The 27,720-nt window shown below is 44.4% G+C and overlaps 2 protein-coding genes across 3 annotated transcripts in view; one reads left to right on the forward strand and one right to left on the reverse strand.

Moving 5' to 3' along the window:
- LOC135932628 (uncharacterized) overlaps positions 1-27,720 on the forward strand; it is a 305,408-nt gene that overhangs the window by 188,392 nt on the left and 89,296 nt on the right. The gene's annotated exons all lie outside the window — the stretch shown is intronic.
- On the reverse strand, positions 13-27,421 carry camta2 (calmodulin binding transcription activator 2). Of its 2 annotated transcripts, XM_063469223.1 has the most exons (26): positions 27,377-27,421; positions 26,270-26,361; positions 23,386-23,489; positions 22,373-22,440; positions 22,147-22,282; positions 21,778-21,849; positions 20,495-20,642; positions 20,273-20,401; positions 19,972-20,182; positions 18,687-19,719; positions 17,914-18,564; positions 15,779-15,905; positions 15,551-15,685; positions 11,771-11,937; positions 7,981-8,165; positions 7,827-7,905; positions 7,133-7,400; positions 6,835-7,050; positions 6,555-6,757; positions 6,272-6,453; positions 5,982-6,186; positions 5,477-5,548; positions 5,349-5,369; positions 4,355-4,548; positions 2,607-2,681; positions 13-2,527 (listed from the first exon to the last, which is right to left on the reverse strand). In XM_063469223.1, exons 2-26 carry the CDS (start codon positions 26,301-26,303, stop codon positions 2,473-2,475), a joined length of 4,770 nt encoding a protein of 1,589 aa, XP_063325293.1. In that variant the 5' UTR covers positions 26,304-26,361; positions 27,377-27,421; the 3' UTR covers positions 13-2,472. The 2 variants fall into 2 exon arrangements, with proteins under 2 accessions (XP_063325293.1, XP_063325294.1); XM_063469224.1 differs by lacking the exon at positions 5,349-5,369.

Here is a 27,720-nt window from a genome sequence, read left to right on the forward strand (position 1 = left end):
AACAGAGACGAGTAGCAAACAGTTGATTTAATCATCTGAATCATACAACAATGATTTAATCTTAAAGGTTTAAAATGCAGAACAAGTCAATACAAACTCATGCAAAGCTTCACTGCAATGGCTGAAGAAGAAAAACTGAGGATTTCCTCATCTCAGCTCAAACTGAGAGCAAACAACTCGTAATGAAAGCTCATGCTCGGGCGCTTCAGTGTCCGCCTAAGAAAAGCACATCGTTAAAAAAAACAAAACAAAAAAACAGCAGGACTTGGAGAGTACTTTGTCCTCAATGTTGCCCTGAAATAAAACGCTGCACAGTTTAAAATATGGAAGAGAAAGGAGCTCCATCTGACCTCTGACCTCATCAGAGGAAGAATAAAGTGAGATTTGATCAAATGGAAGTGGCTGTGCTTAAAAGTTCAAAGTACCATTAATAATAATCATTAAAAAACATCTTAATACCTGCATCTGTGTTGCTATCTTACTTAAAGGTTTATCGCTCAACTGGGAGGAGAACCCTGGGGGGAACTAGACAGTGTTGAGCATCTGGACGGACATCCAGAATACCTGCTGAGCCTCCTGCCACCACAGCCTGAATTCAGATAAATGGAAGATAAAGGATGGATGGCCCTTTAAGTCTTATCCAGGTGCTTGATGAGCGAAGCACTCATTGCATTCTTTTAATTGACAGGTGTCACGATGTAGAAGACTTTAAAACAGGAAGCAGAGAAATTGTGTGGGGGTTTTTCAGAAAGTGATCTGAATCCCTCCACTCCCTTGGTGGCAGTACTTATTGCAAGTTCTACTTCCCCACATAGGACTCTGTGTTTCACAAATATACTCTACTTTTTATTCCCTAAACCTGGAGCATTTTGGGTTCCTTAAAAACTGCCTAATAAATCTAACATGAATACTGATTAACATATAAAGAATCGTTCTCTGTTTAAGATATAATAAACCTGAAAATAAAATTTGATTTTGTTTCTACAATCTGCTGTATATTTTATCAATGTCCATCTTCTGCAAGTGGATACACTAAGAGCTTTTATTGTGAAAGGCAGGAACAGGAAGAAGCCCTTTTTGCACATGTGAAGAATAAATGGAGCTTCTGGTTTAGATCAGGCAGCAACAACCAGATCTCTAAGGTACTTAAGGTAAACAATAAACAAGCTGTTTAATTCTGTTTTCTGATCAGATCTTTTCACTAAAACAGGAAACTCTGCGTCTGACTGAGGTCAGAGGTCAGGGTTCGGGGAAAGCTTCCGTCGGCTGGGGGGTGGGATTATTAAGACTCGACCTCACAGTCTGTGCAGAACTCACACTCACACATTCACTCACACGCACATGAACAGTTCATGCTGTAATAAATAAAAACATCCAGAGCATCTATAAAGTCCAACGTTAGAATATATATATTTATATATGTTTCTATATGTGGCTGTGTTTAAATATATTTATAAGTAGCTTTGATAGAATCATGTACATTTCAAAAGAAGCAGAGCTCCATTCAAAAGTGCTGCAGCTGAAATCAAACATTCACACGTCCCTTCGATCCCTCATATAAAAAAACCCCAAAATGACAAACAGCAGTGAATTATGGGACAAAAAACAAAAGAAAAAACACTTGGATGTGGGCTCACTGTGCCCTGAGCTGTGCCTCCCAGGAGGCACCTTTCTCACTGTGCTTCCTTGTGAAAACAATGCGCTCTTCCTTAACTTCAGGTCCATGTCTGGGACTCATCTGCTGTTGATTGTTATGGAAAGGAAAAATCAAACTGCAGATCTGTTGGAAGAAGCGCCTGACAGAGGATGAATTTCAATCTGGCAGTGTGAGGAGGCAGTTTTGACTCGAGGTTTTTATTCACCGCACTTTACTGAAAATAATCAATAAATAAATAGAAAGGTAAACAAATGCAGTGCGGTCAATATTAACAGGGATACATTTCCTCAGCAATTAATCTGAGGATTGGTTTTTTCTGGTTTTACTAAAAAAAAAGCTTGATTTATTTTATTACAAAAACAGATAATTTTTTTCTGTCAGTGAACACACTGATCAGTTCAATTCCTGATATCATCTTCAGTTTGTAAATATAGACTGAAAGCTCAATGATTGTCCTGTCAGACGAGGCGTAAGACTGCCAGAATCTCACTACAAGACACTGCTCAGGGCAAAGAAGCGAGCCCACGTTGGCTGAGCTGCTTTCGAACGGAGCGCTTCAAGCTGCAGACAGACAGCTACATTCAACAGGAGAGAAGACATTGATCGATAGATAGATAGATTGGTAGATAGATAGATCAGTAGATAGATAGAGTTGGCGTGGGGTAAGGCATCTCTCCGTCACTGTCCTTCTCTCCATCTGTCGTTTCCTCGTTTGGTTTTTCTCTTTGTATACATCAAACTAAACCTGCTGAACTTTCTCGTTCCCGCCATCATCCCTCTCTCCGCTGGAGGAGAGGAAAAAAGGTTAAAATGGTTTAGGTGGTCAGTCCTCTCCTCTCCAGCTCCCTCGTCTGTTTCAGCTCTTTGATCCTGTAAAAATATATTTAAAACTCAATTCGAGGTAAGAGATAAAATATCATTATTATTTTAAAATTCCTCCTTCTGTTACCTGTGTCTGCAGCGCCGCAGAAACCTCATGATCTTGCGGGCTGCCTGGTCCTGTTTCTTCGTCAGAAACGACCCCCTTAATGACAACGACACAAGAAAATATCTGTGATCAGTGTGTGTCTCTAAACCTCACAAGATCTATCCGGATCACTAACTCAAACGAAACCCTTCTCTTAAAGTTTTTAGTGCCATTGGGCGGCCACTTTAATACATTACTCTCTGCTCTCTGGCTCTTTACCCAGGTGCTCTAAACAGCAGATATTCAACCTCTGCTAAGAACGACACACTACAGACAAGCTACAGACCCATCTCAAAACTTCCCATCATTACAGAAATATTAGAAAAAGCTGTTTGGTCACAAGTAAGTAAGGCAGGCACTTGAGACGCATAATATTCTTGATAACTTTCAGTCAGGTTTCAGGAAGTTATACTCCACAGGAACAGCTCTCCTTAAAGTCCCAAATGACCTTCTGATGGCCGCGGGGACGGGTTACTGCAAGGCTTTCAACTCACACTCAAAGTCTCACATAGCACTCCACTGTTAGTTGCACTGGCTTGCGGTTAGCTACAGATATCAGTTTAAAATCCTCACTCTTACTTTTATGGCCTTAAAAATACATCACACAAAAACAACATAACTTAAGTTCCCTGTAAAGCACTCTGTAATATATTATTTTCTTAAAAAGTGCTATATTAATAAATTGGACTTACTTAAAAATGAGAAACTAAATCTGTGTTTCAATGCAGAGGCTAATTTAAAGAGAACATGAACATGAAGCTTCATTGTTGGACATGAAAGCAGCACAGCAACTGTGCAGCAACTGACAGGTGAAAAACTTGAGGGAACAAGTGATTATATTTAGAGAAGATTTTGAAAGTTATTTTCTTGTGTGTTAATAATAATAATAATAATAATAAGTTAATAGTTATGCCTACAAGGTATTTAACATGTGGGCTAATATTCTAAAGCAACAAGTTATCATGATGGTTATTTTATTATCCTAAGGGAACAAGTTGTGATACTGAGGGAAGCTAATTATTATCTTGAGGGTACAAGAAAGAGATTATTCTGAGTGAACCAGTTATTATCCTGAGAAAATGGGATAGTTGAGTTAAGAGTGAACAAGGTACCATCTAGAATGAATATTTTACAATACTGAGGAAAGATGAGAAAAAGGTGATTTTCTTGTGTGAAACAAGTTAACAACATATGTCCACAAGATGTTCAACTCGTGGTGAATATTCCAAAGGAGCAAGTTATTATCATGATGGGACAAATGGTCTTGTGTAAAAACAAATTATTTTTCTGTAGACGACAGAAAGAAGACAACAACTTGTTCCCTCAAGTTTTTATCCTGAGGGAACAAATTACCTCTTTGAAGGAAAAAGTTATCTTGACTGAACAAGTTATTAACCTGTTTTAAAGAATTATTTATTTAAGGGCTACGTTGTATTTCTTGAAGGAACAAATTCATATTCAGAAGGAACAAGGAGAAACTCGTTTATTGTGTTGAGAGAACAAATTTTTATCTTGTGGGAAAAGATAAAAAATTTCCTTGTTTTCTTGAGGGAACAATTTGTAATCAGAATGAAACTTTTAGGAAAATATTATACTTAAGCGTATGGAAGAAGACAGTGTCTTAACTTGTCATTACTACATTATTTTTGTGGGCAGAAATTAATCTTGTTTCCATGCCATCAGAACTTTTCTGCACCAGGTTTATTAGCTTGTTTCAGGAGTGGTCTTACTTGATCTTGGGGTTGTGGGTGGCAGTGCCTCTTGGTGCCTGTTTGAGCCTCTCATACTCCTTGTAGCTGCGGTAGTACTGCTGGATGAGGACGGCGGCCCGCCGGCTCTGCTGGAAACGCTTCTGCTCGTAGTACGACCTGAACTTGGACTGGATCAAGATGGCTGCCTGGGTCATCTTCTTATAGAGAGCGTACTGAGGAGGCAAACAGAGTGTTAGAGTTCGTACAGAAGAAATAGTGTTTAGAGAAACTGACGGAGAGATGATCCATCATCTGTTTTCGGTTTGATGTCGTCACTCTGGTGAATCTCAAATGCCGTACCTCGGTCCAGGACTCTTTATAAATCTGACTTTCCTTTTGTTTTAGTTAGTGCTGTCAGCGTCAACTTGCTAACGGAGATTTGCCGCATTAATGCGATTACGGTATTAACATCATTTTAACGCGATTAACGCTGACAGCACTCGTTTTCAGTTTTCCATTTCGCCCTGATCCATTTAACCTCTGAGCAGAGTTTAACAATGTTTTTTAAGATGTTCATGTAGGACATGAACTGGATTTAATCTCAGTTTTACTTTCACAGTAATAGTAAAAGTTTATCCCATCAATGTCTCGATGAACATAATCAACTTTCTGGGACTATCTTACATTGCTTTTGCCACTAAAAGAGAAGGGAACATATTTGCTGTTTCACACTGTCAAAGGTGATAGTTTTTTATTTTTCTTTGTCACTTGACAATAAAGTTGTTATCTTTGAGCATTTTATTGTGTGAAGCACAGCTGTTGCCCTACTTTAACAATTTTATGTAATTTCCCAGGCCTCTCTGTTCCAGCTCAAATAAACTGGAACACTGATCTTAAAAACAGGGACATCATGAGCTCGAGGTAGTACGGATACATTACTGACTGCTGTCGTTAAACAGTGAGCCACACACCAACACACACACAGGGCGATGTACTGACTACACATCACTACATCTACTGTCAGCCATATTACCTTCAGAGCTATCCATGTTAGCTAGCCAGAGAAAGAGAGAGAGAGACATGGTAAAGAGACATGGCAGGTTAGTTTAGTGTTAGTGAAGCTCGAGACAAACTCAAACAGCTCAGCACACACACACACACCTGTTTGTATTTCCGGTAGCATCTCTGGATGACGGCCGCAGCCATGTCCTGCTGCTCCTTTAACCTCCGACCCTGAAAATAAAGAAAAAATACTAAAACTCCTGGGAATAAACTGCCACACTACACAGGTGAAATAAACCAAACTGACAGCAGATGGATGGTATGAAAGAGTGACCTCTGACATCCTGCATATATGATGTGGATGTTTGAGGGCATTTCTTTCTTTGTTAGCACACAGAAATTTGATAAAGAGCAGTGGAGAATACAGAAAGACATGTTTGGGTCCAAATGCTTTGATAACAGTTCAGCTCTTGTTAAAAAACACACCTTTGGAGCATTAGACTAGGATGACCAGATTCAGCTGGGGGAGAAGGACGTGAACTACCGGACTAGATTACGGGACTGAACTGTGTTCTTGGACACACAGACTAAACGCCCCGCACTAGAAGGAAACCTTTATCCCTAATATTGCTCGCTCCCTCACTTCCCATAATGCCATGTGCACCTTGTATCTCCTGAAGGCGTTCTGGATGATTCTGGCGGCCTCGTAAAGCTCCCTCTGCTCGCCGTCTGTCAGCGTCAGCAGGGCGAAATCTCGCTCCATCTTTCCATTGGCTGATGCGTTGAGGAATTCTGCCCATGCTGCAGAAGAAGGAGGGCGGAGCCTCTGGAGCGCTAAAGCGCTCAGTGGCGAGGGGGGGCACACCCGCCTGCAAGCAAATGTGCACACATTCTCATGACAACGTTTGCTTCTAATGGTTACACTTTTCTGGCATCGTTTGGGGCGGGGCTTACCTGGGCGGGGAGTGTGCGTGGGTGTCGACCGTTTCCAGGTATGTAGCCAGCCAGGTGTCCTGTATGGCCGGGTTGTCCCACCTTTCTCGGAGCGGTGACTCCGCCCCCCTGGGGAAATCCTCCTGTTTGATTCGCTCTGGGGTTGCCTCGATGATTTGCTCTGCTAGCGTTGCCATGTCAACCTGTTGTGTGGGGATGGTAACCATAGCAACAGTGGCATTTTTTTCATTAAATACATTTTAAAAATTAGTCTGGTCTAAACTAAGGGACTAAATTTTGCTACCTGCAGCACCTCCTCCTCCAGGTACACCTCTTCCTCGCCTTCGTTCTCAGCATTCTCGCTGTAGCTCAGCAGCTGCTCCTCCAGTGTGGCGTGCGACCGCCGCCTGCTCGCTGTGTGCATGTATGACTGAGCGTGGCTGGCGGAGACGCTCTCATAGTCCATGAGGTGAAGGGGAGAGTCTCTGGAACCACCAGGGTTCAAACCTGCAAGATCGAATTTGACGATCACTGACCTCATCAGGTACGTTGGCAAATTACAAATCAATGAACGTTAATGTTACCTGTGCTGAAAGCGGTGTTTGTCTCCTCCCCCCACATGGACACCAGAGGGACGGAGGAGGGGGAGGGAGGGGAGACAGATAGTGAGGAAGAGGAGGAAGGAGATGAAGGGGAAGAGGGCGACGTCTCCATTGGGGCAGGGCCACTGGAGTAAGCAGAGCTGGGGGAGGGTGAGGAGGGGTCACTGGGGGAGGGGAGACTGCTGGAGGAGCTCAGACCTGTTGGGAAGAGTGCATACTGTTACAACCAATCAGAGAGATGGATTCAGGCCACATGATGGGCAACAGCTGTAAGCATTACCTGTATCTGGGCTGGTGGAGAGAGGGGACAGTGGCGGCTGCGGTGTGTGCGTGTCTGCTGGAGGACTGTGCACGTCTCTGGACACCACGTTAGCGAGCGTGCGCTGCGTGTGCAGCTCCTCCAGCGCCGTGGCGAGGCGAGTGTGTCCTCGGGAGCGAGCAACGGCAAGAGGCAAGCGTCCCAGAGAATCAGGGATGCCCAGAGCCAGACTGTTCCAGCTGTAGAGGAGCTCTGCCGCCCTCTGGTGGCCCAGCGCACACGCCCACATCTGGAATACACGTGACACAGAGGTGAGGGAAGCAGCAACCAGATGTTGGCGTGACAACTCTGACACTTCATTTATGAGAATGAAAGATGGTCTCTATCCAAAATGTGAATAGATTTGCTTTAATTCACTCTGTATGGATTAAGGATTGCTCTTCAACATTTGTTGAAAACTAAAGTTACTCTTTTAGTGTTGAAGTTGTCTTTTACATTCCTCATATGACGCTGGTTACTGCTGGAAAATGAAAGTTGACCTTTAGCTGCAACTCAGCAATACAACAGCAAGTAATACAACAGGATGCAAGTTGCTCTGTAGGGATCAAACTTGCAATTTTAAGGCAGAAGTTCCTCTTCTTGGTACGAATTTCAAATATTGAACAATGAACTTTGACCCCGTTGGCCACTGATATGTGTGTGTGTGTGTGTTTACCAGCGGCGTGCAGGAGAAGTGGTCGACATTCAGAGGATCGACTTCCTGTTCCAGGTCCAGACTGTCGCTGTTTACATTCCTGTGAACAGCAACAACAATGTCAACAAAGCAAAAACAACAGCAGTAACAGGAGAACGTGTGTGTGTGTGTTTACCTCCAGTGTATGAGTGTGTGGATCAGGTGTGTGTATCCCTGCGCAGCAGCCAGGTGGAGCAGCGTCATGCCACGGTGACGAACAGAGTGATGAAGCCTCTCTCCTCCTCCTCCCCCTGACCACCGACCGCCCCTCATCATCCGCTCGCACACTCCCACAATCCTCCTCTCGAACCACTGAGAGGACTGACACACACACACACAGATCAGACAGCTTAATGTCAGCTTTGCCCTTTTTAACCTGCTCTGACCTCACCTGCTACCTGACTTCACAGGGTCATGTGACACTTTAGACCAATCACAGGGGAGCTCCTTTAGCTTGATAAATGATAGTTTATAAATCACCTCCTTCTCCTCCAGCTGGTAGGAAACATTACATTCATACCCTCCTCCCTCCCCTCCAGTTTTCCCTGCGACTCACCCAGGCATGCACACCTCCCCCTCCCCTCCCTGTGAGGACAAGCGCGGCTAAAAATGACTGACGGCGGAAAGGGAGAGAGAGAGAGTCTCTGTGATCCACCCAGCTGTCAGTCATCCATCAGGCTCTCGGACAGCTGCAGCACCAACACCATGCTAACACCGTTCTAACCGCACGCTAACCCGCGCAGTAAATAAACTCTGCGGTCTCCAGTTTACGCTCAACATTTTTATTTTAATTCAAAGCGACGTCTCCAGGCGGATTGATTACGATCGCTCAGGTCAGCAATCAAAGGTCTGCAAAAGTGCCACGATCGAGCTAAAACACTGCACAAAGGGTGTCTTTCTGACGCTCCTGGTGGATAAGTTACTCTGACTCATTCTATGAAAGGTTTAAGGAAAAATAAATGCCTTTAAGTTGCTAGAGTTGCTTTTAAAGTTGTTCTTTTGGTATGGAAGCTGCCCTTGAATTTCATCTTTAAGGCATCGCTCTTTAACTTTATGCAAATATATGCGCTTTTTTTGTTCTTGAAGGATTCATGTTGCCGCCAAAGTTGAGTTTTGTTCTTCACAAGCCACTCTTAGTTTCTGTAGTCTGAGAAAGTACTGAAGGTGCTCTTTAAGCAATAAAAGATTAGTGTTAAAGGACGACTTTAATCCACTTCCAGTTTAATCCACATTAAGCCTGTTAACTTTAATTTTCTCTTTAAAGACTGAAGTTAGTTTTAAAGCAGCTGTTTGAGCTGAGTTGTTGTTGAAGGTTTAAAGCTGCTCTTTCATTTGTTCCTCATAGAATAAAGTTGCTTTTTAAGCAGCTCTTTAAGTATTCAGGTTGCTGAAGCTGCTCGTGAAGTTTCTGTCTATGCATTAAAGTTGCTGTTCAAGGTTAAAAGTTGGTTTTAAGCAATGAAAGTTGCTCTTTAAGTATAAAGCTTTCCTTTAGCCCAGTGGTTCCCAAACTTTTTTTTTGCTAGGCCCCATAATATTCAACATTGCTATCAATACATTTTTCAAAAAATGCCTCTCTGTGCAAAATGGCTTTAAAAACATAAACAACTGTTTGTCCGTGATTTGAACAGGGGGAACAAATCGTGGCAGGATCAGCTTGATATTATTTGTATCCCACTGTAACTTTACTGTATAAAGAGCTAACATCTCCAACATGTCAGGAGTAGTTAGTCATTATAATAAGTGTGCTATGAACTAAAAATCAAGAATGTGGGATACTGTTTGTCCGTGATTTGACGAGCCCAGCGCTGCACCCAACCAAGGGAAAACCAATTCTGCAGGGAGACCTACCTCAGCACTTGTGCAGGTGAAACCAAAGGGAAGATATGCTTCACCATATTTTCTAGTCTTTGGCTTAGAATGAAGTTGGTTTGGAAACATATTCAGCGATGCTTCATCTCCTGCTTTGCGTTTGTGTGGGAGCCCCGTGCTAGCAGTGTCCAAGCGGGGACACTTGTTGCTCGTTAGGGCTTTAGGTTGCTGGTGAAGCTCCTTTAGCACAGTTCAGTGGAGATTAGTTGCTGTGTCCAGTGTTGAGCGTGGACACACAAACATCTGTGTGTGCACAGCTGACTGACAGATGTGCACAGCTGCGTAACAGCCCGGGCACGAGAGGGTTAACGGGGCCTCCCTGAGCAGCTCTTCTTTCTCAAGACAACAGCAGATTGTTTCAGTTAAGGTCAAGTGTCTCTCTGTCACAGCGAGGCTATTTTAACTCGACCGCGGCGTCTGCCAAATTCCCATGACATCAGAGGGAGGGCGAGGGGGGCGGAGGGAGGTTCAGCAGAGGTCACACCGTTTGTTCTTCACAGGATCCAGCTGTACGCGCTCGCTGCGAGGCCTCTGCTGCAGTCTGATCAGTTTAGACGAGGATCCATCCAAGTTTCAGTCTTAGTGAATTTCAAATTAAAAGTTCAGCTGAACTGTTACTGCTTTCAGAATCGAGCTTCATTTGTCATCTTCTACTCTGTGTAGTAACTTTTCAGTTACTTCATGGTGGTTTTGATTGTTGTTGTTTAGCTCCTGGCTTCAGGTTGCTACTTTGACTGATCTGAGTGTACGGGGACCAAATGAAAGATGTGAAAATAAGGACTTTTCATTGACTGAATTGTTACCTACAGTTCAGTTTTACAGCTTTCTTACAAAGACATCATCCATACCTTACACTATAAAGGTGGCTGCTGTTGTGATTTGGTGTTAGATAAATAAAAATTGAATGTCGCTGTTAGTTATGCATTGACATGCACTCCATTTCCTCCGCTGTTAATTTTAATTATGGCTTCCTCAGGGCTCTATCCTTGGCCCACTTTTGTTTTCTAAATATATATATATATGTGATTTGTCCCAGCCAGACCACTCTTAGCTGTGATACCGTCCACTGCAGCTATGCAGACGACACACGGCTCTATGTTCCCCTGTCAGCCTCGACAGTTTGCTCACCTGCTTCAGTGATAGCAAACGCAGGGTGCTCAACACTTTCTAAAAGCTCAGCGATGATAAACACGGCGTCCGCTCTGACCTACAGTCGGCTCAGTTCATGGAACAAACATAAGAAGCTGTGTTAAAGTGTTTATCTCGGTTCTCTTTGTTTAAAATGTGCTCAGAATCGGATCATTGTTATCTGCTAATGCTTTGCACAACGTCACAAGTGCATTTAATAGATTATCGTGCCCCTCTCTACGCCAGCTCCCTTCACCGATCTTATTAATAACTGTAAAGCACTGGATGGCTTTGCTCTGAAGTTCATTAAGAACCTCTTAACGCTCTGTGAATGTGAGTAAACAAAGATCAGCAGGCGTTTACATTCAGAGCAGTCCACCCACTGAGATCAAAACCTCTTTACTGACTTTTTAATCTCTTCTTAAAAGAGTATTTATTGACATGCTTTCATGGATGTTTAATAGCTTTTAAATACATTTTTAGGTTTTTAAGGCATTAATGCATATATATAATAATGTTATTTTTATTATGAAATAACAGAAATAAATCTTGTTGATTTAAATGTCTTTTCATACTTCCGTAGACGTCTCTCTCATCAGTTTTATTATTGGATGCTTTATTAAATGTGATCATTATCAGATTGTGCCAACAGTTGTTTAAACTAAAAGAAAGGTGGACCGTTAGCTGGAGTTTTTTCAATGTTTAAATCGGCTGAATGTGTCCAGGAAGTGAAATAGGTTTGATTTTGAGGTGCTGCAGCAGAACCAGAAACCTTTATGTAAAAACCATTAAACTGAGGAGAGGAGCGAACACACAGAGACCGAAATCCAACACAATCGTGACTGATTGTAGGTAAGGGGCGCTTTCAGGAAAGTTTGGTATGAAGTGACTTCAAATGGTTTTCAGATGGTGAACAGCAGTCTCACCTGTTCGTGGTCCTCTGGTGGAGGAGGAGGGGGCGTGGCCAGCTGGCTGCCGTGCTGCTGTTGATTTTGCCGTTGTTGCTGCTGTTGGTTGTTGTCGCGGGCCATCTCCGCCATCCTGCGCTCCATCTGTTCCAGCCGCTCGAGAATGGACATCCTGAACTGATTATCTGCAGGAAGAGAGCACGGAGGGTGAAACCCTGTCATCCATCATCTATAGTTACTGACGCAGAGCTGCAGGGTGATTTTTTTGCATTGCAGAACGTTAGCATGGCGAAACAAAACTTCACAATGTTTATAGTTTTATTTCTGGAAGGTCGTCTCCACTAACAGACGTCAATTATTCCTGAAGCGTAAACTGCACTGGGGTGTTACTAACAGGGCTGCTGAGTGAGAAAACTTGCATCTAGCGTGACTCCCTGAGTCCTACACTTCCCATGATGCACCGGTATCGAGGGTTATCTCTGGTAAACCGCTACAAATTCAACAGCAGAAGGACAAACCGTCAATCATCGGAGACCTGAAGCTCAGAAAACTGCGTGTGTGTTGACAGCTCTAACCATGGGGCTGCTCCTAAATAACTTTTTAAAGAGCACGTCTTTATCACTTACACACACGCGCACACACACGCATACACACACACACACACAGTGTCTCACATGGAAACTATCTGACTGACTTCAATCGCTCAGCCGCCTGGCACACCGAGTGTGTGTGAAGGAAATAAAAGCAGAGTCCCTAATATAGCCTGATACACTGTGACCTGGACCCCCCCCCCAACACACACACTCTTACACACAGGGGACTCCCTGCTTTCAAACAGCTGCTGTGATTATTTTACCCGTTTCTCTGGATCGACCTTCGTCTGCTAACGAGCAAAAACACCTACAAAGAGACACAAATGCAAAGAAAACGACGTCTGATTGGGACTCCGTCAGCCGGGGCGGCGGCGACGGGGACATGCAGGTTGTGACGGCTTTGAACGTCCGAAAAAACAGTCCTGAGTTTAAAATCAACACAGAGATGATGAGATGATCAACGCTTAAGGAAGAAGCAGCGATTCAGATTCTCTCCTCAGAGAATGACAGACGACACATTAAAGTTAACGTTTTCTAGGTTCAAGGTCTAAAATATTTACGCGTTACGCGTCACAGAACGTGAGCGATGTGGCTTCAGTTTTAACGTGTAAAACTTTTAACAGTTACTTCCACCTGCAGCTCTCATGTTTGTTCCTGTTATTAAACACTTAATCAATACAGGTTTACGGAAAGAAAATTACCTCTCTGATGACTGTGGGTGGTTGCCGTGGTTACGGGGCAGCCATGTAACCATGACAACCATCACATAAAAAAAAAAACCCACACACACTCTCTTAGGTTGGTCCTACCGGCCCCATCCTGCTGCCGAGTGTCCATCGTCTGTCTGTCTGTGGGCGTCTGATTTCAGGTGAGGAGCATGCTGGGTACGCTGTGATGTCACAGGATAAGTCTACACGGGATCCTTATGTGTGCAGCAACGCACAAAGACACGCATGCCATGAGGAGGCAGACTGAGCGGCGGTACGAGGATCAGAGAGAGAGAGAGAGAGAGCAGGCAGGACGTCCAAACACTGCAGAAAGGCATGCTGGGAAACCCACAAAGAGGGAAGGGGAGGGGAGGCTGATAGAGTGTCTCCACTGACTGTGTGACATTCCTGAATGTGAGACGGAAACCCTCGACAGACAGACAGCTGAGGCCAGACAGCTGCCCTCACACTCTGACCACAACAACCAAACGAGCTGAAAACAAGATGCTGCAGTTCCACTAATGTCCACCAGAGGCCCCCCAAGCGCGTAAGTGTTAAAAAGTCCAACTTCACAGTAGCAATCAGCATGTCTCTGTATCAGAAAAACAGCAGTACACATATAACAGCCTTTAAATGTCTGACCTGAAGTATTTTAAACCAAAATCTGAGTTTTTCTAGATGCAGGAAACGACAGAGATCACAGAGGAAAACAAAACCCAGAATGGAGTTCCACAAGGCTCTATTACTGAGCCTCTACTTATTATTCAGATTATATCATCTTGTTTGTTTGCTTCTACAAATGTACAGAGGGTGTTTTTTTAAAATATGCCTCGTGTTAAAGTTATGATAATTCATTACTAGGGGTAGCTGTCTGCTAGGCCTTACTTCAGCTAACTGGGAACCTGTACTGGGCCTCTAGAACTTGTGCTGTGGGATCCTTTTGAAGCGTTTTTTAATCCAATAATCTGACAAATAATATGACTGCTGCGTGGTTAAATGTACTGTCCAAGAATTCTAAGCTCTAATTTCAATGAGTGAAATTCTAGGATTTTATTTAAATGTTACTCAGTGCTGATTAGCATGGATCTGATTTTAAGGCAACTAGCATTAGCTGATATCCTGGTCACTTCTGGCCCAATAAAAATTAGACTATTGCAGTCAGCTGCATCGACGTAACATGCAGTTATATCTTTAGGAGGTGAACGTCAGCGTACAGCGGTGAGTGCAGCGTTAATTAATACAAACAAAACAAAGGGGAAATTTCCTTTGAGTCACTGATGAAAGACTTCCTAATAGGAAGTATCACTATACTGCCACAAGATTTCCACAGCAGCAGACAGATGTGAGGACTGTAAATGAATTTAAGAATAAATATTAGAATATCTGGGAGGAGGCCCCGGGGCAGACCCAGGACACGCTGGAGAGATTAAATCTCTCAGCTGGCCTGGGAACGCCTTGGTGTTCCCCCGGATAAGCTAGAGGAGGTGGCTGGGAAGAGGGAGGTCTGGGCTTCTCTGCTTAGGCTGCTGCCCCTGCGACCCGGCCCCGGATAAAGCGGAAGAAGATGGATGGAATATCCATCCCAAGCAGCTTTAGTGTGAAACTAAATCTTTGCCATACGGTCGCAAAGTTACAGAAAAAAGACCAAGTTAAAATAAAAGTTCACTGTATGATGATAAATAATGACAATGACTACATTGAAGGTAGGGACTGGTCTGAATCAGCTGTTGGACTCTGCTGCCCTCTTGTGGACGAGCAGCTGAACCCCACACTGACTGTAGCAGAGCAGCTCCCATCATCAGTATCAATCACTTACTCGTCTGATCAATATCCCGATCACTGAACAGTAGTTCTTCCACTGTAAACCTTCTAACTACACTTCACATTCATACAGCACTTTGGTGCTTTAGCCTTTAAATGCTTTCAAACCGTCAACATTCTGATTAACAGGCAATTTGTTCCTGACCGCATGAGTCAAACATGAACCCACAAACACGTTAGACGAATGTGTAAACCATTACAGTACAGAGACACTGAACCCAAAATGCTGATACAATTCATTTAAAACTTCTACTACTAGTAGTTTTTTTCTACTACTCAGAGTTTACATCATTTTTCATCCAAGAACAAACGACATATTCAGACAGACTTCCATACAGACAAACTGGGATTTTGGAAAATTTTGTATTATTTCTGGAACAGCCTAAACTGAGTAAAAGTTTGGTTTTGAGACTGAAGAAGTGTATCTGATCTCTGAACCGCTTGTGTGGTAGAGTTTACTTGACTGAACTGACTTTTTGATGTTTTGTAGGCTTGGTTTTGATTGGTTGATTTCACTGATACAGACTGCCTTGTGTTGGGGTTGTCATGTAATGCCTGAGCTTCACACATATCGAGCATCATCTGTTTTTTGTTTTTTGGCTGTACAAAATCAATTAACCACTTCCACGTTAATTGTTTGTCATGTGTAGGTGGCGACATAGAGAGGGAAATCTGACCGTCTAGTGAGAGCCAGTCGAGCTGAGAGCTGGGCAGAGAGCTGGCGTTCCTCGCTCTGTACTCGAACAGGACCGAAGAAGAAACCGAACCTCCAGACTCCAGGACCTGCAGACAGACCAGGCCGGCCTCGTGGGCTGAAAGACAGGAGATGGGAGAGTCTGTCAGGTCACACGCGCCATTTCAATCAGCATAGTCAGGCTGGAAGAGGAAAATCTGTGTGAGCGTACCAGGACAGTAGCAGCGCAGCACCCCGGGCTGGATCAGCGAGGCGGGGACGGTGCTCTGATCGAACACGCATGAATACCGACCCGACGGTTCGCTCCATGGCCCTGTTATCAGCACCTTTACTCCGCCCTGCAGAGGACACAACGATGACTGATGAGTCATCACTTAAACACCTTCATATGCATGTATTTAAATACATAATATTTAGTATGTATTTAATAGCACACACAGTTACTTTATCCTTTTATACTGTGTGACGTGAGGATGAGACGTGTAATTCTGACAATAGCTTTTGAAATCTTCAGCCTCTTGCCTGACATTTGACTCTGCGCAACACTTCGTCTCCACAGACAGAACAATCAACATGTTTCCTGATCAAAGTACACAAAAAGAAGTGTTCGTTATTAAAGATGAGGTTAAGCTGAGGTTAAAAGTTTGCTACCCCTCAGCCTCTTAGTAGAAGCACCTGTGGTACGATCACTTTGCTGTTGAATTATCGCGTTCACAAACTTGGGTGCCCACACCACCAACTCAGCAGGGCGAAGACAATCTGTTTAATTACATCCAGCAAAGATTTCCATCTTTTTTGTCACGTCTAATCTTGGATAATCTGAAAGTTGTGTTCCCTCCATCACTTACAGGTTTTTTGCAACCCATAAAGAGTTTGCATCGAAAAAAAACAAAACAAAAACACAACAGCGATGAAAAAAATATTCAAAATTAATATTTTATTACAATTAACTACGCATAATTTTTATGAGATACCTTACCTTTCACTATGAGCAAAATACACCTGTCGGGACATGATCATCTGAGCTCCTCGCACCACCAAACCCACCGTACTGACCCCCTTCAATCATCACATTTCTCTTGAGTCTCCGTTTCTGACTACTTTTGATTTTACCTCTATATTTCACCTATAAAACCATTTATCTTGCCTTGTCTGGTATCACTATTTTCAGCACAACCTCACATATCTGAAATTGGAGTTATTTTTTCATTTCGACACACTATACTATCACAATTGATCTAAATTCAGACAAAAAACTGCTCAATCCGAGTAGAAAAGAGTTATATCTTTTACTGTAAAAGCCACATACTTGTTTAACGAATCATTTTCATAACTTGAAGTGCAAATAGAAATTGTACATGTCTCAAAATTATGCGCAAGTTTTGCAAATAACAAAGTTATATGGTACTATTTACCTACAAATGCAGTCAAGGCCTCAGGTGTTTTTTATATAACCATTTAAATCTATTATTATTATTTATTTTTTAATCATAATTCTGGTTTTACGTGGCCCATGGACACAATTTAAAAACTGTTATATAGTTTGAAGTCCGTACTTTCAACCCAATTTGAAATGGAGACTCTGGGTCACTGCATCTTGTAGCTGGTCAAATTGGTCATGTGACGCACCGGACCCCAGAGGGTTAATGTAAGAAATCATTATGGTTTTTTGACTCAGATTTCAGTTTAAAAGGGGATATTGTATGCTTAATTAATTAATTACGAAACAGTCAAAAAATGCTATGCAGGTTTTTGGTTGCAGACATTGTTGTGCCATCTTTCCCTCAGTTAGAACAAAAAACATTTTTTAATTGAGAGACGAGTAAGAACACAAAGAAATCATCGTGCCACGAGGGAGCCTTGAATTCCTGAGCTCTCTCTCTGGGGGTGGCTTATGATGTGTGATTTGTACTTCTGTGATAAATGTACAACGTGGCCTGTACAAGTGTCCAACACCACAAGAAGCAGCAGGAGTGTCTGACCATAGTGAACAGGCCAATCACAGTCCGCTGCATCGATGCATCATGTAGTTTTAGGGACATCAGGTTCAATCTTCTGACTTTTACTCAGTTAAATCAATAAAACCTCACTGATGACGATAAATAATGACAATGACTACAGTGAAGGTAAAGACTGGTCTGAATCAGCTGTTGGACTCTGCTGCCCTCTTGTGGACGAGCAGCTGAACTCCACCCTGCCTTTGTAAGAAGCTTAGAGTATCAATCGCTGACTTGTCTGATCAATATCCCGATCACTGGACTCCACTTCCTTCACTGTAAACTTTCTGACTGATTTTCTATTGACTGATTGTTTGACTGTGAAGCTGATTTATTGGCGACTGATTACCTCAGGGTACGACCACTCCGGGGAGAAGTCTGTGATGGAGGTGAGGCGTGTGGAGGAGGCGGGCAGCGGGTGAGGAAAAGGGAGAAAGGAGGAGGAAGGGGAGGGCTGGGGAGGAACGACATAGCGGACTCCTGCCGGAAACACGGCAGGGCTTGGCACGGCGGAGATGGCAGCGCAGTGAGCCGCGACAGGATTGGCCTCCTCTGTCATGAGGTCAGAGATGAGGTCAGGAAACTGACTGTCAAATGAGATGTCAAGCTCCTCCCCTCCCCGCTCGCAAGGCTCCGCCTCCTCCTCCAGCTGAGTGTTCATGCTGGTGTCCTCAGAGTCGGAGCCCCGCCTGCTCTCCTCTTTCACCTGGATAGCAGTATCCATGGCAACAGCAGCAGGTGTGGAGTCCATGTTAGCGTCACTGTTGGCAAATATTGAAGACTGCTGCTGCAGCATCAAGGGCTGACGGGATGTCTGAGCCGGGGTTGGACTGGAGTGTTGCCCGGGGTTTAACGGATGCTGATGCTCGTCAGCCTGTCGGTAAGTCTGATTGGCCGGCTGGCAGGCCTGGGTCGCCGAACTCTGACACACCAGGAGCAGGGAGGCAGAACTGCTAATTGTCTGTTGCCGTGGTGCCAAGCTGGAGGAGGCATGGTTTGTCTGGAAGGCACAGAAATAAAAAAGGTGTTGATGTAGGTGGAGGGTTACAAGCTTCTGCTACAGGAAATAGTCCCCCACTGAAGGACACTTTTTAATAAGAAATAGATCGAGCACATACTCACCTGCAGGAGAGCAAGTTTAGAGGGAGGAGCACTTCCTTCATCATCATCATCATCTTCCCCTCTCCTGTCCTTCACCTCTTCTTCTGCATCCTCCCTCACTGCCTCCGACTCCCCCAGAGCTCCAAGCTCCAAACAGAGCGGTAGCAGGGGCGGGGCCACAGTGGACGTGGGAGACAGTGATAGGGAGAGGGAGGGGGGCATTGTAGACTGAACTTGGGGAGAAGAGGAGGAGGAGGAGGAAGGAGAGGCAGAAAGAGGGAGGACTGAGTCTCTCCTGTCCACTTCACAGGAAGATGAGAGGGAGGACAGTGAGGAAGGAGGGGAAACAGAGGATGGAGGGGTGGAGGTGGGGGACAGGGAGAGAGCGAGGGAGGGGGGAGAGAAGGGGGAGGAGGTGGTGCACATGACAGAGGTGGGGGTGGACGAGGAGGAGGGAGCAGGAACAGGGCCGCCGTACGTCTGGCCTTGTTTGGGGGAGTTGAGGAACGAGTCAGGATCAAAGGCAGGGGGAAGGGATGGAGGAGGCGGCGGTGGGGGTGAGGGGGAGGAGGGGGGAGAGGGTGGGGAAACAGCGGCAGCAGGAGGTGGTGGGGAGCAGAGGGAGGTGGACGTGTTGGAGGAAGACGGGGTTAAGAGAAGGCCTCCAATAACCGGGGAGGGCAGAAGAGTGAGTGAGAGGGTGGTCACGCCTGGTGCCTGCACAGGAGGCGGGGGGAGGGAAGGGGGGGCAGGTGAGGAGGAGGAAGTTGGAGGGGAAGGGGAGGTGGGCTTGATGCCTGGGGGAGGGAGTGCTGGGGAAAGTAGCAACTGCCCAGAGCCGGTGAATGACAGGCTCCTCCGCAGACCCGCCTCCTCCCCTCTCGCCACGCCGCCCCCTCCTCCCTCTCCTGTTATGGCAGCAGTCGCCATGACAATGACTGCGTTCTGTGGCAGTGCCACCGTCGTCAGGTTGCCATGGCGGTCTCCGTAGAAACTGTTACCGTTGTTACTCATGGTGACAGCAGCTCGGTGGGGTTGAGGCGGGGAGGAGGAGCTGTGGGAAACAAACAGGACTAATCGATCAATCAGGAAGTGAGCTCATAATCAATACCCTCTGACAACTTTCTGACAGAACATAAATTGTTCACGAATGTCACAATCAGTGAGTCCATATGGCTTTGTGTTCACTACAGAGTCAGTGTGAATCTGAAGCAGAGCTGGCTCCTCCGACAAAGCCAAAAGGACTCGAGCAGGAACGTGCGCAGTTCGACCAATAACTTCTCTTTTTCTTGTGCAGATGACTTACGTGGACGAGGGGCAGGGAGACGAGACCGGGCTGTTCTGAGCCTGAAGGTGAGGCAGTTTGGCTTCTCCTCCCGCTCCTCCTCTCCCCACCTCCCCCAGCTCAGAGGACACCGGCGAGGCGGATGGCCTACAGGAAGAGGGGGGGAGTTTGGGGGAGATGATGCGATGCTTGGTGCTGTTACATCGGTGGGGAATGTTCACTCCGGATGATACTGTGCGCAGAGATAAACACGGCCGGGTGGTTAGTTTCACTCTGTGATGTCATAGCGATGTCACAGTGAAGTGAAGGTGGCAGGGCTCACCCTGGGCAGTGTTACACAGGCAGGTGTGTGTGCGCGGCTGTGGCTTGGTTCTTTGTCGGTCCAGGATGTGCTGAACCAACTCCTCAATACTGAAATCTCCCGCACCAACCGAACACTTCATACTGTGGACTGAAACGCAGTAAAACTACACATTAGTACTACAAAACACACTCTGCATCCTGACAATGTGACGAACACATGCAGTTAGGTGCTCGTGCATACACATGGGCCGCAGCTGGCTCAGCAGGTCGTCTCGGCTCCACCGCACGCTGTCATGGCGGTCGGCCACCGCGCAAAGCAGTGGACTGCATTTCCCAGAATCCTCCAGGGACGGCACGTTCAGGTAGTGGACCAGCACGATGTCTGGGTTCTGTCGCACAGAAACACAACGATTAAAACAATTTCAGGTTTACATTTTGTGTCTGCATGTACATACGGGAAAGCACTGCTAACTGAGCCTGCAAGTACATCCACTGACTATAGCCTGCAGTTCATGTCTTAATTAGTTTGAAGTGATACGTGGTTTTAGGGATCCTCACACGTGCTTCGCACTCTGCTCGTGCTTACCTGCAGCTTCGTAACTAAACTGGGGACTAAACTAAGGAATTCAAGTAATAAATAATAAAACAAATAATAAATGTAGGATCAAACACTGGTAAAATAAACTTGGAGACTAACACCAGGAACTAAATACAGCAACTAAACTCTGGTCTAAAGTCAAGAGCTAAATCCCAGGTGACTAAACGTAGACATGAAACATGGAAATAAGTCTGGGACTAAACTCTCGACTTAACACTCGAACTAAAGGTTTAGTTTGGGAACTAAACTTTCTAACTAACTGGAAAACAAGTTGTAACCACTTAACTTGGGAACCAAAAGTTCAGTTTGGGAACTATAAGGTAAGAACTAAATCACTGGGAGCTAAATCTTACAACTAATTTGGAACTAAACAAGTTGGGTAACAGGTTGGAACTAACACTAGATTAAACTTTGTAACTAAACGATTAGATTGGGAACTAAACTCTGAGTAAGAAACTAACCTGAGGAGAGACGATGGAAAAACATGGAACTAAACTCTGAGCTAAACTCAGTACTATAACTGGTGAACAAGTCTGAGACTAAATCCTAAACTTTACTTTTAAATTAAAAACAGTAAATACATTTGGGGACTAAACTCGAAGAATAAACTGCATCTGAACTTAGTGACTAACCACTAGACTTCACTAGGGAACTCAGCATCATGCTTCAAGAGGAAACTCGAGCTCTGAACTCTGTCAGTGGAAACACCAACATTTAATCTCAGTGTTGTTTAATCTTAATGATGTTTAAGCCCGCAGTCGCTCACACACTGCAGTAAATAAAAGGAACCTGTAAACGAGCTGAGGAGAACTTCTTTCTATATGGTTCCTTGTAAGTGCTGAATCAACACCACTTGGAAAACTGGCTGCAAACCAGTGGCAGCGTGGTGTGCGTTAATGTGTGTGTGACGGTGTGTTTATTCTGACCTGCAGCAGCCAGTAGCATCGTCTGTGGAATGTTGGCACGATGGAGGAATGGACGTAGCAACCATACAGGCACTGAAACCCAGAGACCAGCACAGTTTAGCAGGGATCAGCCGCAACACTCGCTAATAGAACAGGACGTATAACACAATCCTTTCAAAATAAGAGCAGACACTGTGTCGCTGTGGACACGATCTTCCTCTTTATTCATTTAACATTTTCTGCTTCATAGAGATAATGTTCAGGGCAACAAATGCATCTTATTTCCTTCCACAATAATCTCACAAACAGTATTTCTTCTGCTGTGCTGTGACACTGTGCATCCTGCAGGGGGAGCAGCTGTGCTCAGGTGTGTGTGCGCGTGCTGCAGACCTCCATGCCCTGGACCTTCAGCTTCATGTGGTCTTCTCTTGTCGTCTTTCCATCCTTCCTTTTCTTCCAGCAGTATCCGTCTTTTCTGTACTTGACCTTCTTCCTGTTGTACAGGATGATGCTGCCGTTCTTCGGCCTGACACACAAACCAATCAATCAATCAATAAAATCCAACAGGAGAGAGGCCCTCAGCTGTGTGTCTGACAGGTGTGCTCTGGATCTGTACCTGGTTTTGAGGGTGCAGGAGAGCCACTCGTCATGTCTGTCGAAGGATATCAGGTAGGAAGCGATTTCCTGCAGAAACAGAGACGATTTACATCATTTAAAATCACACGTAGAGCTGAGAGTGAACTGCTCCTAAAAACAGCGTTACAGTCGTCATACGGGATGAACCGTTTTCTACCGACGCTAAAGAAAACATTTTCTCACTCCAAAAACTTCAGGAGGCTTTCAGTGTCGTTTTACTGGGACATTGAAAGCCTCCTGAAGTTTTTAGTTAGAACGACCAGAATATCCGAGTTATTATTATGTAAAATAAAACAATCAGCCACGTCTGTGACGCTGGAAACGCCAAATCTTTCTTTCAAAGTCAGAAAACCCCACAGATGGTGACGGCGGGAACTGTCAACTGTAACAGGCTCATCAGGTTTAGACAGTGTGGCGTGTGCAGACTGAATAAATAATGGGATTTCTTGAGTTTCTGTTTCATATTTATCAGAGCGGCTCGATTATCAGAGCAGAAACACTCAGAGCAGTGAGGCCTGTGTAGGTTTTAGTTCCTCAAACTGACGGTTTCTGCCTCACATTTAAAGAACGGCCCCTCTGCTACTGTTACCATTGTATTCACGTGCATGTCCGACCTGATGCAGTCACCTACGCTCACACCGGGGGCATTCTGACTGTCTTTCTGGGGCAGGGAGGGTTGCGGGGAAAGTCGCAAGTAAACCGAATCCTCCTCAGAGCCTGAGACCAGTTTCAAAGGGATCGCACCTGTGAGCCTCCCCCTGAACGTCCTCACTTAAAAGTGATGATAACAGCAGTGATGGAGGACACCAACGTGGGTAATAGAACAGCTTACCTTTAAAGTTTGAAATTCTGCTTTCATTCTTAACCTGCTTCTCTGATTTTATCTCTGTCTGTTGTTTTAAACAGTGATAATGATAATAGTCTCCGTGTGATGTCACTTCCTGCCTCCACCGGTTGCGTCAAACAGGAAACGAGGATCACATGACAACTCACCTCGTTAGTGTTCCACCTGAGCCGCTCATTAGGCAGGCTGGACGAGCGAGGGAGACACTCGAGCAGCTTGTTGGGAAGAAACACCTTCCTCTGTCCTTTGTTCTCTGCACACACACACACACACACAGTTAGTGGTGCGTGGTTCTGCTGGTTCTGATGTGGACAAACACCTCAAATTCTCATCATCATCACCCTCAGTGAGAGAGGACACGATTAGAAATGAGTCCATCACAGGAACAGCTCAGTCAGAGAGGCTGAAACGGTCTGAGCATGTGCAGAGGAGGGAGGGTGGAGCATGAAGGTGGAGCTGCCACGTGGGAGGAACAGAGGAAGAGCTCAGAGGAGGTTCAAGGATGAAGGAGGACATGCAGAGGGTTGGTGTAACTGAGGAGGATGCTGGGATAGGAAGAGGTGGAGGTAGATGATGCGCTGTGGAAGAAGCACCGTTCAAAGGCTGAACTTTAATCTCTGAAGATCTCAGGAACAGCAAAGATGGCGAAAAAACACTCACATTTTTTAAAAAAGAAACAAAAAACAAACAATTTTTTAGAGGTTTTTACAGGATGTGACATAAAGGACAAAATGACCCAGGACTGATGAACAGAAAACCGAAGTGTGCCAGACAGTGTACACGTTCCACCAATCGCAGCTGGCCAGAGCCAGCGTTTCACTCACACCTGAGACTAAAACTAGACGCTTCTGAGTTGGCAACGTGTGCAACCTCAGTCTGACCACAGCGAGCAGCAAAAAGCCACCAAGACGCCAAACTCAGGTGTAGCTGGGTGCGGGGGTCCGTGTGGATGACTGCGTGCCAAACTTCAACGAGTTAAAGGTATGAAAGTGTCCTGTCAGAGGCTTCATGCACCATCACTGGGTTTACAATATAAACAAGTTCAATTAGAAACTTAATTGTTTTTTCAGCCTGCCTCCATCTTTCCTTCTTTTTCCTTTTTCTTTTGTACCTTATTATTTTGCCGATTTTGACCCTGAAACTCTCAGGTCTCCGACAGAGGACCCGATCTTGAAGATCTCACACACCCCACCCCTCCTCCATCAGTAAAAATACATGGGGACCCACTATAACTCTGATGCACTGCAGGAAACTGGGACACTTGTTCTGTGATATGTTACTGAAGCACCCAGGAGGTCATTGACCAATGATTTCATCGAGAGGAGAAAATCAGACTGTCACTGAGTCTAAAAGTAGGAAAGCATTGAGAAACACTGAAACAGAGTTTATTGGATGAGGTCATAGAGTCAGAGCAGCACTAACTTCTTCTCTGTTTGGTTATCTGACTGTTTACTCGGACACAGCTGACACAACAGAGCTCTTCCTGCTCAGTAAACAGCAGCAAACATCATCAGACCACAGTGAGTCTGCAGGGCGTTCTCTGACTGAAGCCTTTGCATCTCCATGTCACTGGTAGCTGAAACAGATTACACACAATGAAATCCTACGACGTAACGCTGTGAGCTGCAGTCAAACTTTGGTGAAGACTGAAAACAGGTAAAAATGAACAGCTGCAGAGACCTCGTCAACCAAAGCGTCTCTAATGTTCCCTCAGAGGAACGTCTGCCCTCCAGCAGGCTCATCCTTTGATTTCATCAGATTAATATGTCTGCATGCTTAATGTTTAAAGGTTTTCATACCGTCCTGTGCTACAGGCCTGTCTGAAAGGCTCCGTTTGAGCTCCTGTCTTTGGCGGTTCAAACACGTATCGGCTGGGAGAAGCGTCAAACTTTCACTGAGTCATTTCACACGTGAACAGAGCAGAAAACCACCGAACACCAACAAAACGGCTTCTTACTGTCCACCTCCCTTATTTACAGCTTTCCATCAGAGAGCAAAGGTCACAGGGGGCGCCATTACAACGTCATCACAACAATAACACCGCCTATATACATTAATTAAACAGAAATAAATCTTTTAAAAAGATTATATTTACATATTATATGTATATATATACACTAATAATTACAAATTGTATATAATAATATAAAATTTTTAACAAGGAATCAAACATGAATGAACGTTATGAAATTATTTTGTTTTATAATGATTTCATTTTTTAACATTTTTTTTTACGTAACGTAAAAATGATCAAGTAAACTAAATAGTAATAATATAAAAACAAAATGAAAGTAATAAAATATGAAAATTAAATTTAAACAATATCTAAAGAGCTAATGAGGACAACAAGCTTAAAAAATGATTCAACTTATATTATTATTATTAATAATAATAATAATGATAATACTAAATAAAAAACATGAAATCAGTAAATAAAAAATGTTAAACTTGAAATATTTATTTTTTATAATTATTTTTTATTTTTTCACTTCAATAAAAATAAACCTTTTTAGAACAGATTTGAAGGAAAAGGGTAGAAGTAAAAATAATATAGAATAATTTATAACTACTACTAACAATAGGAAATCAACCAAAAAACCCTAACAATACAAAACTGGTTAAAAAAAAAAAGAATAAACACATGTGATCTTACATTTATTTTATAGTTATATAAAAAATAAAAGATATCAACAAATAACAAAGCAAAAACAGACACAACAACAAAGAAACAGCATAAATAATAAAAGAAGGTCAGGACAGGAGGTTTAAGAGCCGGTCCAGCTGGACAAACCGTCACAAACAAATGACAAGACAGAAAGAGCTAAAACACTTCAACTGCAAGAAGAAGTGACATATTGATCGTCTGACTCACAATGAAACGCACAACCAGGTACACCTACAGTAAGACACACAGCAGCTCGTGAGGCCTGGCAGGAAATCAGAAATCTGTTAAGAAGAACTCATTGATCTGATGGAAACATAAACGCAATGACACATGCAGTCACTGTCTGTGTGCAGGTGGACGGGACTGACCTGTCTCCGGGGAAACCATCTCCTTGTTGCTCATGGTGACGAGTCCATGCAGGATGAGTCTCACACAAGGCAAGGCGGCCTGCACTGCCCCGCTACACACACACACACACACAGAGAACAGGTCATCAGTGTGATCAATGACAAACAAGAGCTGCAAACACACACACACACATCTGATATCCAAAGCTCTGAACTGGCTAGCTCCACACAAACACACACAGACAGCCACGCACTTCTTCAATAGCTCCCTGTTGCCTAGCAACAGCTGAATTTGCACCCACTTTACATGGAGAGCGTGTAAAGTGCGTGTGTGTTGGGACAGGAGTGTGTGTGTGTGTGTTTAGTTACATAACAACAGCTTCACGGTGTGAGTGTGTGATGATTAACCCACAGAATGATTTCTTTGATTAATACGTGAATAAAACCCAAACGTCACCTGCTGTCTCACACACACACACAGACACACACACACTGAGAAAACATGCCAGCTGTCACTTGATCGATATCTGATTTAGTTCTAATCATCAAGACGCTCACTGAGGCGGGTTCACAGATAACGGATGACGCTGAGCCTCTTGTGTAGAGGATCCATCCTCATCCCACACAGGCTCGGTCTCCACAGGCCGGGCTCAGACCCCGGATTCTCATGGGCGCTATGGCCGCCTCACAGAGCACAGCACCCCGCCCACGGGAGCTCAGCTGCAGCTGGCTGGCTAAAGCTAACGTTTCACGCCTTTGCGTTAACAAATAGCACAGTTACCCAGACAACAACGGGTTTTAACGCAGCGCTGTATTTATTCAGGCCCTCATGATCTACACTCGGAGGGGAACTCAGATGAGAGTGCGGATGTTTGGGTGTTAGCTGCTCTGCTAGCCGGCTAACTCCACCGGCTAGCTGCTGGTAACAGGTTCGCCTCCGCGGTGATTAAAGCACTCCCGGAGCCCAGCTGCAGGGCTTCACCTGCGGGTTACAGCACGCTACACCGAGCCAGCCAGCGGCGGCTCCTTTCGGATATACCGTATAAAACAGAGCGAGCTAGACGAGAGCAGACAGACGAGAGCAGCACGGAGTTCGGAGGTAAAACAATCTGTTTAAAGCTCCTTTACCTTCCGCCTTCAGCACAGTCGCCATCTTCTCTGGCTATAACGTCACTGCGCAGAAACGTCTGGCGGGAGGGAGGACTTGCACTAAAGTTTTTTTCTGTTTATTGCTAGCATATCGTAAAAATACAATACTAATTTCTTTCTTCTGTGTTTTTTTTTTAAATTGTGCTTATGAAAAACTTAAAAAGAAACTATGCAGTTGCATTCTCTGATTTCATTGGAAGAGGTTTTATTTATCTGGCAGGACTATCCCAGAGTTTGTGTGTATAATGTTATAATGTGTCATTTTGTTATGTGGCTTTTTGTCTCAGTTTTTGTAGTTTTTTGTACACAGGTCACTTTTGACT

This window comes from Pelmatolapia mariae, linkage group LG3_W, assembly GCF_036321145.2.
Source record: "Pelmatolapia mariae isolate MD_Pm_ZW linkage group LG3_W, Pm_UMD_F_2, whole genome shotgun sequence".
NCBI lineage: Eukaryota > Metazoa > Chordata > Actinopteri > Cichliformes > Cichlidae > Pelmatolapia > Pelmatolapia mariae.